This window comes from Gasterosteus aculeatus, chromosome 17 (assembly GCF_964276395.1).
Source record: "Gasterosteus aculeatus chromosome 17, fGasAcu3.hap1.1, whole genome shotgun sequence".
NCBI lineage: Eukaryota > Metazoa > Chordata > Actinopteri > Perciformes > Gasterosteidae > Gasterosteus > Gasterosteus aculeatus.
The window spans coordinates 10,772,137-10,792,680 of NC_135705.1; the positions used below are offsets into that span (position 1 = coordinate 10,772,137).

Sequence of the window (20,544 nt, forward strand, 5' to 3'; positions counted from 1 at the left end):
TACTATAAATAGGGAGTTAAAAGCTGCCTTTCAGCAGAAAATGTTTGTAGCCACAATACGTTGTGCATCACATTTATTTCCGTAGTCTAGAGAAAATAGTGCATAGCAACAGCCACACAGCATTGTGAACATCACGTTTGTTACCTACCACGAGAAGTTTGTTGATGATCGGAGGAGATCGACATTCATTTGTGCGTCGTCTGAAAACATCCCAGGTCTCCTGGACATAAATAATATAAGACTATATAAGAATATAATTCAGTAAAAATCCCTGAATGGAGGTGCAATTAAAGAATATTGTTCTAACTACCTCACAGAAGGTGCCACACCTACCTATTTTTGGAGAACATTGTACGTATAATCAACAGACTTCAGATAACTTTTGTATAATATCTTAGAGTACTTCAAATTGATTAAAAAAATAAACGAATGTGCTTTGATTCGATGCTGTAGAACAATACAATATACAAAATGACATGAGGGGGTTGGGTGCTTTTTATAGACACTGTGTACTTGTGTGTGCCTCTAAATACGCCTGTGACGCTATGTATGCCTCGATATCTGTCTGTCTGTCAAGAGGATAGTTAGGCTGTGCACTTTTGCACTCGTTGCTGCTTTCCCTTAGACTGCGGACGGAGTTCTTTTATTCCAGACAATACAGCCTTACACTAGAGGCCTCTTTCCTCCAGCCAGCTGCGGGATCATGGAACAACCGGCCTCCAAGATGGGAGAGGGTCGGGCAATCGCCGTGCTGACTTCAGGAGGTGATGCCCAGGGTAAGTGGAGCGTTTCCAGGGTGGGATGTGAGTGTGGATTGCCAAAATAAAACATGTCGGCTGTTAGTTTGTCTCAGCAGTTAGTTTCTCTCTACTTAGTAGTGCAAAAGTAGTCATTAATGACTATTTGAGACATAAAGTGAGTTATATGTAAGTATCATTTTGATGCTTCTTGAATGATCATTGGTTGTTTGAATTGTATGGAAGGAAAATGTCATTTCTATTTATGTACAACATTGTTTTATTAAAGAAAAATCAACAACAATAGTCACTCTACCCTACATGCACAATACATCTCAATACTGTAGGTTTAAGTGTTAATGAAACTAGAAATAAAAATGCTTAATTCTAGCCCCTTTTTACTGTCATAACATACACAATCATGTGTAACAGTCATTGTTGCAGCTTCTTTTGATATCAAATTTGATAACTAATAATCTTGTATTAGCGATAATCATACAATCCCAACTGAGCTGCTATATATCTCAAAGCTCATTTGAGAAGAAAAGCATCAGGAGTTCCTTCCCTACTAGCTTGGATAGATTCAGAAGGTGAGATAGTTTCTCCCCTGACCTTTAAACTGGACGAGGAATTTCAGCGCATTGATCTCCGGTACTGCGTCAGTAACCCCAAACAACCCTGGAGTTTGACTGTGTGAGACAATGAGATATCCGTCTGTTTTTATGCCAATCTAATCTTAAGAAAAATACGGGATGAGTGTGTAAGTGCAAAAAATGCAAAGCTTCATGACCCTTACTCTTCTTTTTGTTTTCCAAAATACATAATCCTCATTAGAACAATCCAATTACAACCGTAGCTTTTTACTCTTCTCGATATTCTAAAAAATACAAGTTGGTCCTCTGGTCCTCTTTCCCTCTCTCTCTCTCTCTCCCTCTCTCTCTCTCTCTCTCTCTCTATTACACTGTATCTGTTATGGGGGCTAATTTTAGAGGCGTGACCTTTCTGTCGTGCGTTTGTTGAGTCGTTTGGTCGGCTGTACTTTGCTTCCTTTACTTTTGGCACCACTGACGATAATCTATCCACATCTTGTCCTTTAAGTCCCCTGACTGTTGAGAGTGCAGGCAGAGACCCGCTTGCCTCTCCTGCAATACAACCTTTCCACATTCATTTACAATTTAACTGTTACCACCAACGCATACTGTTCCTACAGGAATGAATGCAGCTGTAAGGGCCACAGTTCGAGTGGGAATATACACTGGAGCCAAGGTGTATTTTGTCCATGAGGTGAATATTTTGAATTTTGTTTTCACGATTTGATAAATCCTCAATTGCAAACTGCAACAAAATATCTTTAAAAAATGGAAAAAAGATTACATTTAGATCCCACAGGTCAAAGTGTTATCTTCAATGTGCCCACTCTCTGTCCAACAATCTAACTGTACTGTTATAGAACACATAGACAAAAAGGAGAACGTTGCTGTAACTAGCAATGTTTGTTATTTTTGCATTATCAAACGTATCTATAGATAATCAGAAGTGGATCTCCAAATAACTAACACAGCACATATCAGACTCAAAGAGCTGCAAATGGCAGAGAAATGTGCTTTTGTCCTTAAGCCCGAAGCTTCTTCCCAGCAACTACCCCTGTCCAAGGAGGTGATATTTTGTTTTGTTGACAGGGTTACCAAGGTCTGGTGGATGGAGGAGACCATATCCGCCCTGCTACTTGGGAGAGTGTGTCCATGATGCTGCAGCTGGTAACGTACCTCATCTCCACTCTGTTTTTAATTTGAGACCAGTAAGTACGATGGATGATCTGTGTAACTCTAGCTACTCTTTAGCCTCTGAAATGCAGTTCTGTAGGTCAAAGGGTTATTTAAATGCCACGTTCATTAAATACTTTAAGAGTTAATGGACCTTAGACATGAGCTCGTAGGTTTCAGATAACCGTGCCCTTTTCTTCGTGTGATTTTTGTTTGAAGCTCTTCCTACTTGCTTAATGTCAGGGTGGTACTGTGATTGGAAGCGCCCGCTGTCAGGATTTCCGCACCAAGGAGGGACGCACCAAGGCTGCCTGTAACCTGGTAAAACTGGGCATCACCAACCTGTGTGTGATTGGTGGTGACGGCAGTTTGACTGGTGCAAACCAGTTCAGGAATGAGTGGAGTGAGCTGCTGGCAGACCTGATCAAAACTGGTGAGAGAGTTAAACAGCCTCAAATGTCCCTTTGCGAATATCTGCCCATCAATACTGATGGCACTCACGGCACAAATTTCTTTTGATTTAGGTGTTTCGGTTATTCCAAACACTCTTTTCAAACTAACGACTCCTATGAGTGTTGTCACCTGTGGTCTCAGGTAAGATCACATCAGCTGAGGCGAAGGGTTCCTCCCATCTTCATATCGTTGGCATGGTGGGCTCCATTGACAATGATTTCTGTGGCACCGACATGACCATCGGCACAGACTCTGCCCTGCATCGCATAATAGAGATAGTGGACGCCATCACCACCACAGCACAGAGGTATGTTTGTGGATATTACTGCATTTATTTAATGGACAGACTTTTGATGCCGTTTTAAGAGTTATGTGTTGTTGTACAGTCACCAGAGGACCTTCATCCTGGAGGTGATGGGTCGGCACTGTGGGTGAGTATACAGCCTGTGTGTGTGGTGTCACCATCACCAAACTTCTGGTTATTCAATAACATATGGACTGTCTATGGATATCGCGTATATGGTCTATGGAGAATAGTAGAATGTGCCTTTCAGATACATTGGAATCTTAAGTGAGAAGACTCAGTAGTGCTTTGAGGTGAATGCTAACATCCAAATGCTAATGCGCTCAGTATCAATATCATCATGGAGATGTTTAGCTGTTTGCTGTAATGTTTACTACCATTTAGTACTTGCCAAAAGTTTGGCACAAATTATACATTTTTCAAATTATGCTGGTGAGACAAAAATGTGTTTTTGAGTTTATTGGAGAAACTGTTTTTGAAATTCAGTTCCACCTCTTTTTAAAGTCAGATTTAAGATATGAAACATCACTATCCTTGGATAATAACCATTCAGTTTAGCAAAATACACTTGAACGCTGTGTATGATTTAAACCTACAGTTACCTGGCTTTGGTGACAGCTTTGGCCTGTGGCGCTGACTGGGTGTTCATCCCCGAAATGCCCCCGGATGACGGATGGGAGGAGCATTTGTGCAGAAGACTGACAGAGGTAAAGGCCCCGTACTACATTGTCTTTAATGACTAATTTAAATCTATTTTTTGTTTAGTGTCTTTGTGTCTTTTTTTTTTTTTTTATCTGCTGTTTTTAAAGGTTTTCTCTCTTCCTCTCAGCAAAGAGGCCGTGGCTCCCGATTGAATATTATCATTGTTGCAGAGGGAGCAATAGACCGCGAAGGTAAAGCCATCACATGTGACGACATCAAACAGGTCAGTAATGGCAGACCTTCAATACACCGCCATACAGATAGGGGTCTTCTTGAGAGATCGTAATCCTAATCTCTCTTTCCAGTTGGTATCAAAGAAGCTGGGTTTTGACACTCGCATGACCATCTTGGGCCATGTGCAGAGAGGAGGAACCCCTTCTGCCTTTGATAGAATCTTGGTAATGCTAACATTGTCCCAAATGTATTTCTTCGAAACATTCAACCACTGATCATATTTCTTGTTCACCATGTGAATAAAAACAGCCAGTTTCTCAAGGTGTCTGCTTTTTGATCATTGTGATTCAGGCCAGCAGGATGGGCGTGGAGGCTGTGATGGCTCTGCTGGAGGCCACACCAGACACTCCCGCATGTGTGGTCAGCTTGTCTGGAAACATGGCGGTTAGGCTCCCTCTCATGGAGTGTGTGCAAGTTGTAAGTCAAATGTTTTCCAAATGCATAACAAATGATCACTTGTACAAAATGAACAAGCAAGCTTGCAGGAGAATAAGGCGTTTTGACTCTTTTTTCTGAGTTTCCTTTTTTGACCTTCTGTCATATCAGACTAAAGATGTGACCACAGCCATGTCTGAAGGGAGGTTTGACGAAGCGGTGAAGCTCAGGGGAAAGTGAGGAGTGCTTTTTTGACATTTTTAAGAACATTTTAACTGTGATCTTGTGTTTTAAATCTGTGCATTTTTGTACAACAGGAGCTTTGAGAACAACTGGAACACTTACAAAATGCTCGCTCATGTGCACATCCCAGAAACGAAGGTCAGGATCCAAGTTGAACCGCCTCATTGTACATCAACTCAATAATTAAAAGGAGAAAACCAATTTACTTTGACAAATTTCTCTGTGAATTTAAACGTACCAGAGTAATTTCAACATTGCCGTACTGAACGTGGGAGCTCCGTGTGCTGGAATGAATGCTGCAGTTCGTTCGACGGTCAGGATTGGGCTGCTCCAGGGCCATCACATGCTGGCAGTGCACGAAGGCTTTGATGGCTTGGCTCATGGAATGGTAAATTAGACACTTGTAAAGGAAAATAAGGCTTTTTACTGTCAGGGCATGATAGAGCTTGCCATCTGTCCCTGTGCAGATTGAGCCTATTGGTTGGTCTGGAGTGGCAGGATGGACTGGAAAAGGAGGCTCCCTGCTGGGCACGAAGAGGTGACATTTTTTCAACAAGCCACTCTGTTGATTGGTACAGTAATACCAATGCAGGTTTCGATGTTTTTAAAAGTGTACTTTAACTGTAACATTGAGCAGGTGTAGTTCTATGTTTTCCTTTTTTTATTAAGGTCCCTGCCACATGAGTTTATGGAGGAGATCAGTCAGAGCATCACTAAGTTCAACATCCATGCTATAGTCATTATTGGAGGCTTTGAGGTGAGCAGCAATGCAGCAGATTCACATCCCTGATGATAAAAATCAACATTTTACTGATTTCCTGGTTGCTCCCTGTCTTCCCCAGGCATTTATTGGGGGTCTGGAGATGGTCCAGGCTAGAGAGAAATATGAGGAACTTTGTATTCCCCTTGTTGTTGTTCCCGCTACCGTGTCCAACAATGTTCCAGGATCTGACTTCAGTATTGGCGCTGACACCGCACTTAACACCATAACCGCGGTAAAATGTTCAAAGAACACAAAACCAACCCATGTAATCCAAAAACAATATCTTAAAACAATATTTTACTCACGTAACATCGTCTTCTCTTCCTTTGTTTTCTTATCCTCTTTTTCAGACATGCGACAGAATCAAACAATCTGCCGCTGGCACCAAGAGAAGAGTGTTTATTGTTGAGACTATGGGGGGATACTGCGGCTACCTGGCAACCATGGCTGCTTTGGCATCTGGAGCGGACGCTGCTTACATTTACGAAGAGCATTTCAACATTCATGACCTAGAGGTACGTCCTTGTGAATGTACAAAAGAGAGGAAGCTGAAGTGATGAGATCAGGGGTCTCATACTGGATTTGTTTGTAGTTGAATGTAGAACATCTGGTGGAGAAAATGAAGACTACTGTGAAGAGAGGACTGATTCTAAGGTTTGTGTGAATTAAGGTAAATTCTATACTGTGGTTTCAAATCTCACCCAACATCCTGCTTTTCAGAAACGAGAAATGCAATGCCAATTACACCACCGACTTTATCTTCAACCTGTACACAGAGGAGGGCAAGGGAGTGTTTGACTGCAGGAAGAATGTACTTGGACACATGCAACAGGTGGGCGGCGAGATGCAAACCTTTTGTTTGTTGTGTGCTGACACATATATGCCAAAAAGTGTATTTCCTAAACATAAGGTATCCTATTCTGTGTTATAAGGGTGGAACACCCAGTCCTTTTGACAGGAATTTTGCCACCAAGATAGGGCTCAAGTCTGTCTTGTGGTTGACTGACAAGTTGAAGGAATGCTACAGACATGGTGAGCAAAGGTTGCATATTGTGGCGTGTATAGTCCTGTGAATCCCGGTATTAATGTGTACAATGTATTCAATCCCAAATCTCCAGGTCGTGTCTTTGCAGACTCTCCAGATTCCGCCTGTGTGCTGGGCATGACGAAGAGATCTCTGGTCTTTCAGCCGCTGGAAGAACTTAAAGATCAAACTGACTTTGAGTAAGATCTCAACTTCTTAGTTGTTCTTTGTTATTGTTTATGTTTTCCTCTTCTGCACTGACACATGTTGTCCTCCACAGACATCGTATTCCAAAGATACAGTGGTGGCTAAAGCTGAGGCCCATCTTGAAAATCATGGCCAAGTACGAGATCAATCTGGACACCACTGAAAAGGCTGCGATGGAACATGTCATCACGAAGAGAGGCGTTGTTCCTTAGCTTTTTGCCCTGTGACCGTCCGTTTTTAATGGAACTTTTTAAACTCTGCTTCTGAAAAGTATAATGAAAATAAAGATGCTAATTATATCACCAAAATGCTTAGCGTATTTGTGATTATTTTTAAAGAAAACATTTCTCCTGCCTGTCACATCAAAAACAGACTTTTGACAGGCACTATGACAATTCTACTTCACTGTTTCCATTCACAGAGGTTCATTGCTGTTAATGTGGTTTTAGTTTTTCTTGTGTTATTGGTATCTGTCGTGCACGTCCATGTATTTCTATTTTAATATATATAGCTAAACAAAATACTCTTATTTATTAATTTGCAATCCAAGCTTTTTCAAATTTTGATGAGATGTTTAATGTTTAATGAGAAATTAGGGCTCTCATCAAGCAGTCAGTCCTATACGGTTGTCCTTTAGGATTGCAGAATAATTTAATCATAATTGCATAGAAGAATGTTCTGGGTCCAAATTGACTTCGAGGATAGGAAGTTTCACCTGCCTACATGCAGGTGATCTGCAGTGGGCCAAGAGGGGGAAGTGTGGCATTGTGCCCTCTGGTGGACAAACAAAACTATTTTCATCACTCCATTCACTAAATAAAAATTGTGTCTGTTCATGAACCTTGACAGCAATGGCATTACAAACTATTTGAGATTTCACCATAAAAACGCTTTCATCCCATGGACCTTCTTGTGTGTTATTGTTTTACAATATTAAATCGCAGTGGATGTACTTAGTTTGACCAACAAAAAGTATCTATTTAAAATAGAATTGTCAACACGAGGACAATGACATATTTATGTTGAATCCCCTTTGCTGTGCTCTGACTGACTATGTATGCTTCAGAAAATAACATAATTTGGATAATGTTGACTTTGATTTGTAATTCTAAATTGAAACATTTTAATTACATTGGTTTACGATAGGATTTTGTGCTTATTTTTTCTGAAAATATATTTTGTTCATCCGGTTTAAGCAAATAGAAATGCAGATGTATGCTTCAAATATGTATGTAGTTCATGGTTTTACAACCAACGACTCGTGTAACTCTTGTTTGTAGTTTTATGACAGAAAACTACAATACCCATAGCTACTAGTATTTCCGGGTAAAAGCGGATGGGCTCCCTGATTGGTTAGTGGACAGCTTTCAAAAACTGTGCGCGGTGGTGTTTAGAATTTTAATCTTGAAACTAATTTACCGCGCCTCCGTTATGTTGTTATGAAGAGCAGTTCAGCGTTTTATCTGCTGTGAATATAAACGCGTTGCCATAAAGGTGTCCTGCTTGAAGTAAGTCCCTGCATACTGTCTGGTTGAAGCTAACAAACGTTAACGTCAGTCGAACGGCTTCATGTTGTCGTTGACGCTAACGTTAGCTACCCTCCTTTAACTAAACCGAAGGTTAAAGCTAAACTTTCTAACAAAATAACGTGTTTTACGACAGCTGCAGACATGAAGTGTCTGAAAGTGGACGAATACGTCCAGCGGACTTCCTCTGTGGAAGAGACGGAGGTTCTACTTCAAGAACTACAGGTTAGCTTAACCATCATTTGGACAAGATGATCCACTCGTAATTTCCTTTGAGCGCTAAGGATTGGCGCGTGGGAAAGTAATAACGTTAACTTAAAACTCATTAAGCGTGGATTAAATAACATTTGAGTTACATTTTACATGTTACATTTGTTTTACACGTTAAACCATTTTAATTTCATCATTATGTTTCGCAGAATTATGTGAAGGGTCGATCAGGCCTTCAGGGTCGCACATTGTGCGACAGGGTCATCAGAGCCTGTAACCAACAGCTTGGAGCTGGATCCCCTAATCTTGACCATGTCAGCCACTTGGTCCGGCTGGTGGAGCTTTCCCTTCAGGGCTATGACACTTCCGCTGCCCTCGTCGCTCAGAGCAGCCCACTCTACATGGAGAAGATCCTTTTCCATATCGTCAAGAAGCTCAGCAGCCTAGAAGCTCACAAGTTATGTAGCCATGTAGCTGGGTTGCTTTACAGCAGGCTTACCCCAGCCCAACAGGTACGCATCACTCTCCATTTCAGTTTATTTTCGTGCGTTGTATTTTCCTCGTCTGCACTGAATGATCACCTATTTAGTGTCTTAATTAACAAGGTTCCCACTCTTGCGTGTTCCACAGGGTGAGGACTACTGTGTTCTCGTACGTAGCTGCTTCTCTGTGCTGAGAAATGGACTATCTGCTACCAAAGACAAGAAAATCTTAAATCCCCGGGACAAACTCCACTGCCAGATGGAAGCTCTGAGCTTCCTTTTGTTGTTGGACAACGAAAGCGTAACTCCCTCTCTCTCCAAAGCCCCCATATATTCAGTGGAGGCCATCGCTGAATTTGAGAGTAGCTGTGAAGCCGTATCAAAGGACGATGCTTGTTTTCTTGTCCAGGAAATGCACATACTTTTCAGCGCATGCTGGACTGGTGGTCAAGGCTGTGAGGAGGGTGCTTCCAAGCAGTCTACTGAGAATCCAAGTCTATATACGCTCTTTGAAATAGTACTCATTATAGTGAAGGTGCTTTGCAAGGCCGGCCACTATAATCTGGCTTTGACCTTCTTGAATGACATTGAGAGCAAGGTGAGAGACAGTCCTGACGGTCACTGTACAACCACAGCACTCGGCAAATGGACGGTAAAGATTCATTCTGCAATGAAGGCTGGCGGAGAGAGCGGCCAGGCTTTGACAGAGTGTGCCAGGGCCTTGAGGTCTCTTTCAGCTGACCTGAGGGACCGAGAAGCTCATGCAGTCCTGGAGGGTTGTGGACTAGTGGTGTGGGCTGTTGAAAGTTGCTATAGCAAGGGATTAACTGGGCCTATGCTGCTGGCTTGGTTTTCCTTTTGTGAGGAGCACCAAGAGTTGATTGGAACAATGCTAAAGAGGGTGAGTATGGATACTGACTAGAAAAAAAGTAGCCATTGAATACAGAGATTTCTTGACAAACCTGTTATTTATTTTATTTACAGAATTCAATATGTCAGTCTGAGTGCAGCAGACTGCAACAGGCACTTTGCGTCGGTATTTACAAGGACTTTGTGTTTGCTTATGAGAGCATGCTCACATCACAGGTGAGGCTGCTTCTGCATTGTCTAATTTCATGTTGATGAAGAAGGTACCAAAACTGAAAACACAGACCAATGGGTCACACAAGTGAACGTGTTGCTTCAGTTCTAAAGAAGCTTCTGGTTTTAGTACTGATTTATGATTTGTTCTTAGCTGGAAGACACTGACATACTGGACAGAGTGCTGCTCTACTGCCGAGCTAAAGCTGGGCAGATGATGACTGAACTGCGTGAACTGTTGAGTGAAAACCTTCTCATCAAAGCAGGTGATATTTCATTCTATTAACATCTCTGGTGATGTGAGTGGTCCTGAAAGGGTTACTTAAATTGCCACAGATTTCTGTTGGTATGATAAGTTAGATTTAAAGTTCATCGTGTGTCTTTCAGTGATTGCTGTGAGCAACTTGACTTGTGGATTTTACAACCGGCGTCTCTATGACCAGGCCTTCACACTAGTAGAGATCATCTGCAGGGATCTATGCAAGAATTGCCCCGCCTCGCTCTCTGTCGATAGGGTAAGTCCTTCAAATACGTTTTTTGTCTTTACTGATTTATACGCACTCCTTGTCGTAATGCTATAGTGTATAAAGCATGTCTTCGTCTTGAACAGGCCTGGTTGTCAGTATGCATATTAGCTCTGGCTTAGAATAGGTTGTAATAGATAAAAGCCATATGATCCTGAAGAAAATGTGTTTTAGTTTTTTCACCCACCTTTATCATTAACATGGCTTTTGACCCCCTAGTTGAGCCGACCCTTCATGCTGGCTGTGCAGACGTCCAGGCGTGCTGGACAACTGGAGCGAGCACTGGACTGGGTGATCCTGTGGCTGAAGGCTCTGGGGGACAATGTCACTACTCATATGTCCGAGCCGGTATCCCTGTGGGTGAAAACAAAGACTGATGCGGCCCCTAACTTGGAGGAGGACATTCGTCTCCGGTACAGAAGAATTCTAATAAATGGATCTGTTTATGTTTTTGTGACATTAATTACTCCGAGAAGGTATTTCATAGAATACTAATTGAAAGGAAACCTTGTCCCATCCTAAAACAGGACATTACGTGACGGTTTTGGTCCTGACGTCCCAGGAGAGCGCGTAATGCTTTGCCTGTTGGAGGAGGAGTTGCGTTGCTATAAGGAGTTTGCAGGAGACACAGCCCAGGAGCGTTACAACGCACTCTGCGATCTGTTGGACATCTGCCATGAGGACAGCTCCCACACCCATCTGCGTGCTGTCTACCTCTGTGAAATGGCCCAAGTTGTGTGTTACCAGGATTTTAGTGAACAGACCGATTGGTAGGCACTTTCGTCTGTCATTTCTAATGACCTAAAATCACTGTTTTCTGTTTTGTCTGGTCAGGGCAACTTTTTTCTTTTTCAGCCGGGCTATCAAGGAGTAGCAGCTAACGGTACTGTTGTTTAATTCAATTAATTTGTAACCCTACAGCACAGCAGTTGATTTTACCCATGAAGCTTTGCGGCTACTTGAAGAAGAACCCGAGACTCCGGCGAATGCTGACCGACTGAAAGATGACAAGGCCCACGCTCTGCTTTGGCTCTATATCTGCACACTGGAGAAAAACCTTCAGGAGGTGAGTTAGAACTGTAATCAACCATTTTTCTTCTGGATTTATAAACTTTTGGTTAATGAATGGTGCGTTTTTAATTTTTATTTCTTTGTCAGGCCATTGACCGGGACAAAAAACTGCGTGACTTGCGTGAGCAGACCCGAAGTGTGGCCCATCAAATAGAAACCAATGATTTTGATTATGAAGACAAGCAGAAGACACAGGACAGCATCCTGGTCTACGAAGGCTTGCATTTCAACCTAGCTGCAGAGAGCAGTAAGATCACCATTCATCCGACTGCAGACACTTAAAATGATGATCATACTTGTACTGTGTTCTGCTATTCTGAATACATATCTATTGGTTAAGACTAATTGACATTCTTTTTTAATTTCCTGTAAGATTTGTGCAAGCCTCTGGAAAGAGCGCTGGAGGAGTGGTCTGCTCTTCTCCAGGGAAACATCCTGCCTTCTTTAAGAAACCCCAAACAGACCTGTAGCTCCATCGCAGTGATTGCGTCTCTCTTTAAACTCAAAGGAAAGGTAACGATACGTTCTGGAGGGTCAAAAGGTCAAAAGTCACCCTTTTGATCCTGGGAAAAGCAAATCGTAAAAAGTAGCTTTTCTACTGTAAGAGACTTCTATGAATGAGTGTAATTCGTGGTACGGTTATTATAAGTATTGTTCACATAATTTGTGTTCTTATCTCCTCTCATATGTAGCCTTTAAAGGCTTTGGAAGCTTACCAACTTGCAATTGGACTTACACGTCAACTTGCTGATGCCCACGGATGTGCCAGCTCCCTCTGTCAATCAGCCAGCCTCCTCCTGGATATGGGCACTCCTGAACTGGCTTTGGTAATGCATGTTTTGTAACCATTATTCATAACAGACATACTTTATCCCATTTAAAATGCTATATCTCACTTTGTTTGTTGTGCTTTTTTTAGGCGCAGCTAGAGCAAGCTGAACAGGTTCTTGCTACCGTCACGGCTGCCGATGGCCCTTCTTCTCACTCTACACTGGTCATTCTGTTGAAAGCTCAGTACTGCTACAGCACAGGGCAGGTACGTGACATGTCTCAACGCAGTATTTCTTGGTATCGTTTTTTTTAGCTGGAGTGTGTGTGACTTTTATCAAATTGCCCATTTCCTATTGGCCGTATTTCAGGTGGATCGTGGAGTACCTCATCTGTGTGAGGTGTTTGAAGAAATGAACAACCAGAGGCAGTCAAAGAGTTGGTACCTGCTGCGTGCTCGGATGCTCCAGATATGCAGCTCCTACCTGAGTTTGGACACCGCTGCGCTGCCACAAGCCCAGAGAAGCCAGATCACACAGCATGGTTAGCTAACGCCTTTGCTACACTATATCAGTTCAGTTTTGCTTTTGTATTCTGAGAATTAGAGGTGAGGTTTGCAGCTTTTCAATGCAGTGCTGCCCTGTAATTGTGCCTCAGGTCTAAATAGCCCGGACACTGCCCTTCATGAAAGTCTGAAGCTTCTCTGCAGCCTGCTGGTCACTTTGGTGGGAAAGGGCCTTTATCTGTCTAACGGCAGCAGCTCTGACATGCGCTTTGTCGACCAGGGTAAGTTTATCCATCACATGCAACTGAAAAAGCGTCTAAGACCTCACTAATGTCCCTTATTGTGCTGTGTGCAATGAGTCTCACTGTCTTGATTTCTGCGCAGGAGAGAACTTGGTGCTGAAGTGGCAGCTGCTCTCTGAGGTCTTAAACTGCTCCATGAAGGTGGTGGCTGTGAGGAGCAGCTGTGGAGCCGTCAATGACGCCAGGCTTCAATGTCTGGAAGCCCTCAAACTGGCTATCAAGCTGCAAGCACTCAGCCAGTACGTACATGTGCACAGTTGAGGGTGAAAATATTAAACCGTGTCAAAAAGGGAGCCTGTGCCCTCATATTATCAAAGCCTATTGACTATTCTTAAAGATGCAGTTTTTTTGCAGTGTATAAAGGTAAAGTTACCGGAGGGTCAGAACTTGTTTCTCCTCTTGTTGTTGTTTTTGATTTGATGGAGTTCTCTCTTTTCTTTGCTGTCGTCATCGCTTCAGATGTGCTGAGCTGCTGGTGATGAAAGCCGAGTTGGAGCTGATGCAGGGGGAGAGAGAGGAAAGTAGACTTGATTTAGACAAAGTCAGAAACCTGCTGGAACTCTGCACAGGTATGTTAAATACAAAGCTTCTGTTCAAATAAGGGGGGACGTTGGTCCCATTGTTTTCTTTGACTTTCAGTATAATTTGTTATTTGAAGTTGTGTTCATATTCATCCCAGGTAAATTTTACTCAAACTAAAAAATAAATTATTGGCGATTCTGTTTTACACATGTTGGGACTATTGTCTATTTCGATCTACATAAAGGATCTCTTTAATACTTTTTCTTCAGATTCCCCTGATCAGGTGCAGAAGGCTGAAGTGAAAATCAAACCAAGGAAAGGTCGCCCGGCAAAGAAATCTCCGTTGCCCCTTCCTGGCGTGGAGGACGATCTTAATGGCATTCTGAGCACCCGGTGGATTGGCAAAGAACCCGTGGGGAGGGATGTGTGCAGCTCGCCGCCTCTTAAAGCCCAACCTCGGCGCTGGCTCTCCTCGCTGGCGCATGAATCCGACTGCCACTGCCCCTGCTGCTCCGAGCCCTGTCTGGGCCGTGCCACTGCTCGCTGGGCAGCCACACAGGCTGATCTGGTCCTGCAACTGGATCCAAATGAGGCCAAAGTCACTCTGAAACTTCAGGCGGCAACATTAGCTCGCTGTAAGAGCGTTGCTGCCAAGCTTGGAGCTCAGTTGGCTAAACTCTTTCCTCCCTGCGGCCCTGGCAAAAGCCCCTCTAAGCCCTCCCTGATGCAGGACGTGGTGGGCCGTGTCTACCTTCACATGGCTCTGTCAGCGCTGGAGCCAAGGCTTAGTAAGGTCTGTGGCATATGGAAAGTACTGGAAGCTGGCTTGGCGTTTACTGAATCAACGACTTCGCCTGAGCTGAGAACTGTGAGAGCAGGCCTGATGGCCACCAAAGGCATCGTGTCATTGGTTACCTTGGCTGCTAAAAAGGGCTGCAGTCCTGAGGAGCTCTTCTCAAATAATTGGACTTGGAATGCACCAAAAGATGACATTAGGCTGAAATCTGAGCAGAAAGCAGCGCCTCCCTCATCTGTACTTAAGAAGCCTAAAGAATCTAATAAAAACCCAGATATTCCTTGCAAAACAAAAGAGGCAAAGAAGGTCAAAGTAGTCAAGCCCAGGATTCAAGTGACGAGCTCTTCAACCAAAGCAAAGGGACTTGTTCCCATGACACCAGTAATGATAAAGCCCAAGCTGTCCGGTCGGGAGCTTGACTCTTTTGACTTCAACACAGTGGTGCCTACATTGGCCTTCACTCCGATCCAAAAAGTGAAAGGCCCCGCTTCTGTGCAGAAAGCACCGAGGACGGCCTCGAAGCTCCAGTTTCACGTTTTCGAAGAGTTGTCGCCGGTTCAAGACAAAGTCCAACCCGTACCCGCCGCACCCAGACGCACAAAGAAATCTCGCTTTGTGGTAAGCATCCGATCCAAGCCGTTTTATTGTTGTCAATTAATGAACTTTTTTAATGAGGGAAAAAAAAATGTCACTACAGATGGAGTTTAGCGACGAGAGTGACTCAGAACCGAACCCCCCGGAGGAGCCGCAAGAGAAAACCGACGTCCCTAAAAGGCGAACCACCACAAGAAGAGCTGCACAGAACCGTAAACCAGCCCCAGAGCCACCGGCACAGAAGGTCGCAGCCAAGAGGCAGACAAGGAGTAAGAAGACCACCGCGATGCCTCGGGAGACTTCTGAAGAAGAGGAGTCTTTGGTCTGTCAGCCTGCCTCAAACAGAAGAGGGAGAACTAGAAGGGAGGTGTCCGGGGCGGAGGAGGAAGAGCCTGACCAGATGAGGGCCATTGAGGAGGAAACCAATCAAGTTCTGGATCTAAGCATTGAGCAGCTCAGGACATCTGACTGTGAAGAGGCTGAAGACCATGCGGCTTTAAGTAAAGATATTGGTGAGCATTTTGATAACCCACCAATTAATTCTTAAACATATAACTTAATTACCTGGCATTCGCATGAAATCTAACATCAGTTTATTTTTTGCCATCCATCACACCATACTGCATCTTCCCAGCCTTACAAGCACATTGTGGATGAATTAACAAAATGTTAAAGAGCCTCAGCTTTAATGCCTTTGGTGATTCCCTACATAGATTTCGAGGTGTTGCGCAGGGACTTGTGCTGTGATTTGGAGAGAGACGACCTGTCTGAACTAAGGAGCCGAGGTCATCTGAGAGGTGGTCCACAAACCCACCTCCCTCATTCATACACCAGGCCAGGTGAGACACTGTTGATAATGTGTCCTCTAAGCCTAGTTTATGCTTCTGCGTTTTCAGAGAAACGCAAGGACACGCAAGAGCCCGATGCGTGTCTTTTCACCCCTTCTTGCGTGCTTGTGTGCGTCAACCCATTTTTCTAGACTAGCGTCAAAAACTACGCAAGCCTCATGCAGCCCGCATGGCTGTGATTGGTCTAACTACATCCTTTACGGAGTCTCACATTATTATTAAATAATTAGTTATTATTAAAATGAAGATTTTTTTAGATTGAAGATTCATGGAGGGAGATCGTCGGTTTTGCCGGTCGAGGGGTGCACAAAAATGTGGAGGAAAATGCAGCAGTGGCGATGCACGAGGCAATAAAGTCTATGATAAATAAATGAACAAACCAACAACTTCCACACACAGACGCCACTCTCGGTCATCTTCGACAAAAAAAAGTTCTCCACCTATTGTTCTGCCGGTGAATTGCTTTGCAACACGTGCAAGCCTTTTTGAACCATGGATTGAAACGAGTGCGTCGACACGACTGCGTGCAGACGCAGCAGCAGCCTTTACAGTTCAAGTCCAATTAATATCTTTTAACCTTTTTGCCTCTGTGTCTAGTCGTCTACCATTTGTTTTTTGTTCTCTCAGACAATCTTTCTCTGGAGGATGTTGAGTCGTTGCTCCGCTCAGCATGTTTGGCCCTCCAGCACTTCCCCTCCCCCACCATCTACCCGACCCTGTGTGCTCTTCTGGCCTTAACCAGTGGACAGCAGGACCCTGTGACTACAGCCATGCTGCATGCAGACTCCCTGGGCATCACAAATCGCCATCACACGATCAGGCATTTGTCCAGTTGTCTCAAGTAAGCATAGGTCTGGTTTGTATAGTGTCAACTCCTGAAGTCACTCTTACCAGCACTTTTTTTGTTTGTTTGTTACATTTTTTGCATCTTTTTAATATTGTACCAGTTGAGGGCTAAACATGCTTTTACCTCCAACAATGTTAAAAATAGTTTAATTCATGTCACTGTCACTATTCGAACAGAAAGCTCAGAAAGGTGTCCAGTGAGCTGGCAGATAAGATGGGGGCTCTGAGTCTAGGTGAGCTCGGTCCAAACAAGTGCACTGAGCGGAGGCTGTCTCGGTTGGAGAACATCTTCTCCTTCCCAACTGCCGACTCTGCTACTTTCCCCAAAAGCCACTGTCAAGAGTTTCTCCAACTAATTGAACAGCTTCCCAGAGGTAATGTATACGATCTTGATCTTCATACCAAAATGGGTCCATTTTCATATTTTGATTGCCACTAAATGTGATTTGCACATGTCAGTAGTGCATCATGAGAGATCTGGCTTAATTTTAGGAACTGATCATTTTGTGGCTTTTCGAGTAAGTTTTTATTAGGAGCTATTTTGTAGCTGTTCATATTACTGGATGCTTTTTGTGCAAGTTAATATACCCAAAAGCCGAATGTGTTCTGCTGATGTACTGTACCTTTCTCTCCTTGACAGGGGTCACTGTGTGTGTGATGTCTGTGCTTGGAGTAAAACCAGGGGAGATGGGTGACAGCGTCCTACTGTCACGCCTAGAGAAGGGATCTGTCCCTGTCACTGTTCACACCACTACCTCTAAACAACGGGTGAGGACAGTTGGATGGGACGCACCATTATTTTGTAAATGCTATAACAGTATGGTAACACAAGTGACTTTACCTTTATTTATCATGCTTACAATGGCATCATGTAGACTCGCCTAAAGGGAACCATTTACAGCTGCTGTAGCTGCCTTAGTTCAAATATAGGCACAAGAATAAAGGCCATCTAATAAAATAAATTAGTAGATGGTCTTACTTAATACATTTATCCAAAATTGTGCAGCAACTGCTTCAATTGGTAAAAGTACTGTGCAGCTAAATATTAACCGACGGTCATGTTTTGCCTTGACTTGTGTAATAATCTCCCTTTGGTTTTATCATTAACATCCCTGGTTGTAACTTTGCCTTTGTCGTCTTTGTTCCGTAGCACTCCATTAGTTGGATGGTTCGGGAGATGGAGAGCATTCAGGTGGAGCAGAAGCTGGTGAGCTCTGTGTCTGAGAAAGTCAAGTGGTGGGAGGGCCGCAGGGTGCTTGACTCTCGAGTCGAGGTGAGTGGTGAAGAGCGAGGGTGCTACTGGAGAGTCTCAGGGGGTTAGGGGTTACCCTGGTAACCCAGTTTCACTTAAAGTGTATCACTCATTTAGTCTAATCCACCTGCTATCTTTCATTCAGCGCTTGTTGAAGGAGATGGAGGAATTCCTGGGGTGCTGGTGGAGCTTTCTCCTCCCGCCATCCTTGGATCCTGAGCTCTCCAAACAGGCGCAGAACCTTTGCAAGTCTTTGTCTGAAAAGGGAGTGGCAGTCAGTGAGGAAATGTTGACGGTGTGTGTTGCATTTGTATTTAATTTGCCGTTTTAATGGACCCGAATATGACTTTCAATTCTGTCAGGGTTTCTATTGGGAAAGAAAGAGCAAAGCAACAACTACTCACACGTGTTACTTTTGTGCTTCAGGCCGTGCTGTCGGCCTCTCCTGTGCTCTGTCAGGACGAGCTGAAGAGATTTGCTGTTGGAGTCTCTCCGCAGTGGGACACTGAGTGTGACCAGCTTCTCTTTAGAGCAGTGTCCCGGCTCGCTTGCAGAGACGAGCCCCGCGGTCATGTGGTTCTCATCCTGGACAGGGTCGGTTTCATCATCTCTGCTAAATACATTTCCCAAAGGGACTGATTTGTACATAGTGGGGCCTTTTTGGAAGAGAAGATTTTTGTGCTAGCGTGAAATATTCTTTAAGGTAGGATGATTCTAAAATGTGGAGGTATCCTCTGTTTTCTATTGTTTCCAGTACCTTCAGAAGCTCCCGTGGGAGAGCACCTCCTTGTTAAGGTCCCACTCTGTCAGCCGGATGCCTTCTCTGCACTCGATAATTGGACTGAGTATCCAGAAAGAGGTGAGATAAAGCTCCATTACTGCGCGAATATGGCCTGTGGTGAGATGTAAAGCTACTTACAGATATTGTTTTTTTTTAAATGTATTCTATGTATTTAGGCGGACTCACAATCGATCCTGAAGCAAGGTGTGGATGCAAAGCAGGTGTTTTATGTGGTGGACCCTGATTCCAATCTAAGAAACTCTCAAGGGCAATTCAAGGAATGGTTTTGCAGGTGAGACCAACACTGCTGAGAGTCAAAACCATTTAATGTTGCTTCCTGTCACCGGTCTATTTTTTTCTAACCCTACCCCGCCCCCCTTTACTACATTACCATTCTCATTAAAGTAAACCGGAATGGGACGGTGTGTGTGGAGTTGCTCCGGACTCCAGTCAGCTAGAAGAAGCTGTTGCTACCAAGGATCTATACATGTGAGTTTGATTTAAAAAATTCTTATAGAAACAGGAACCATTGATTTGACCGGTTAATCTGATGAAATTACATTTTAGCTGGATTCATGTTATGGATCATTTTCTGATCAAGAATCCTTCTGATACGAGTCCCACAGAAATAGTAAAGTAATTGGTAGAAGATAACCTTTTAACAAACTATATTTTATAGTTGAAAAGAAATCCATTCAATTGCTTCAGTTATCCATGTTTTTTTTTATTTTCATAATGAGCCCTGTGACCTGATAACCAGTTTTGATTCATCGTCTTTCCACGTCATTCTAACCCGGGATGCATTAGTTACGTGGGTCATGGTGCAGGCGCACGATTCTTTGACGGCCAAGCAGTCCTGAAACGGCAGATGAGAGCAGCTTCTCTGATTTTTGGCTGCAGTAGTGCCGCTCTGGCGGTGCGCGGTGATCAGGAAGGACAAGGCATAGTCCTCAACTACCTCACCGCAGGCTGGTGAGATATGTATTTACTAGCAGTTGAATGAGGATATTTTGGCTGTTTCCCATAAACACATTAGTTTTGTTTCTTTCATTTCTCCTTAGCCCCCTTTTTTTGGGAAACCTGTGGGATGTCACAGATCGGGATATTGATCGCTTCACCAAAGTCTTGCTGGAGTCTTGGTTATCTGCTGGTTCCGGCGCTTCCCTCTTGGATTATATGGGCCAATCACGGCAGGTCACGCACATGAAACACCTCGTAGGAGCTGCTCCGGTGGTCTACGGCTTACCGGTTCTCCTGCAGTAAGAACAGGAAGTCAACAGCGGACACCGTATCGAAATTGACAATACAATCAATATTAAAAGCTATGCTTCAGTTTTTAGACCAACGTTACTATAGCTTCACTGATTTTAAATATCTTTTAAAGTGTTTTTGAATGCATATTAAATGTGACTGGAATTCCTTTTGAATAAATGTGTTCTTTAAAACCCAGTGTGGATTTGTAAAAAAATGACCGACTGATCCTATTTTTATGAAGCTTGAAACATTATAATTACAGTATTCTCTTCTACAAACAAGGAATATGTTTTGAGGGAAATGTTAAAAGTTACTACCATTTGGATAAATATTTTACTGCAGGAACAAGTTGGATTGCAAGATATATAGGTTGGGTTT

General features: G+C 43.4%; 2 protein-coding genes across 2 annotated transcripts; both read left to right on the forward strand.

The window, feature by feature from the left end:
* Positions 1-528: 528 nt before the first annotated feature.
* On the forward strand, positions 529-7,113 carry pfkmb (phosphofructokinase, muscle b). The gene is made up of 22 exons (XM_040204938.2): positions 529-776; positions 1,948-2,021; positions 2,417-2,494; positions 2,744-2,933; positions 3,095-3,260; positions 3,340-3,384; positions 3,856-3,964; positions 4,087-4,182; positions 4,265-4,357; positions 4,485-4,610; positions 4,740-4,804; positions 4,886-4,949; positions 5,053-5,199; positions 5,279-5,349; positions 5,481-5,568; positions 5,654-5,806; positions 5,925-6,089; positions 6,167-6,228; positions 6,295-6,406; positions 6,507-6,606; positions 6,693-6,798; positions 6,879-7,113. The coding sequence occupies exons 1-22, from the start codon at positions 704-706 to the stop codon at positions 7,015-7,017; spliced, it is 2,322 nt and encodes a 773-aa protein (XP_040060872.1). The 5' UTR covers positions 529-703; the 3' UTR covers positions 7,018-7,113.
* Positions 7,114-8,130: 1,017 nt separating this feature from the next.
* espl1 (extra spindle pole bodies like 1, separase) lies at positions 8,131-20,357 on the forward strand. The gene is made up of 32 exons (XM_040202788.2): positions 8,131-8,313; positions 8,468-8,556; positions 8,751-9,053; positions 9,172-9,924; positions 10,008-10,109; positions 10,258-10,369; positions 10,491-10,618; positions 10,847-11,040; positions 11,155-11,397; positions 11,549-11,693; positions 11,786-11,945; positions 12,072-12,211; positions 12,391-12,525; positions 12,618-12,734; positions 12,838-13,009; positions 13,124-13,252; positions 13,356-13,512; positions 13,733-13,842; positions 14,065-15,209; positions 15,289-15,697; positions 15,899-16,024; positions 16,661-16,874; positions 17,057-17,253; positions 17,520-17,647; positions 18,030-18,152; positions 18,277-18,426; positions 18,558-18,725; positions 18,886-18,990; positions 19,089-19,204; positions 19,318-19,401; positions 19,720-19,884; positions 19,974-20,357. Exons 2-32 carry the CDS (start codon positions 8,476-8,478, stop codon positions 20,173-20,175), a joined length of 6,513 nt encoding a protein of 2,170 aa, XP_040058722.2. The 5' UTR covers positions 8,131-8,313; positions 8,468-8,475; the 3' UTR covers positions 20,176-20,357.
* Positions 20,358-20,544: the final 187 nt, after the last annotated feature.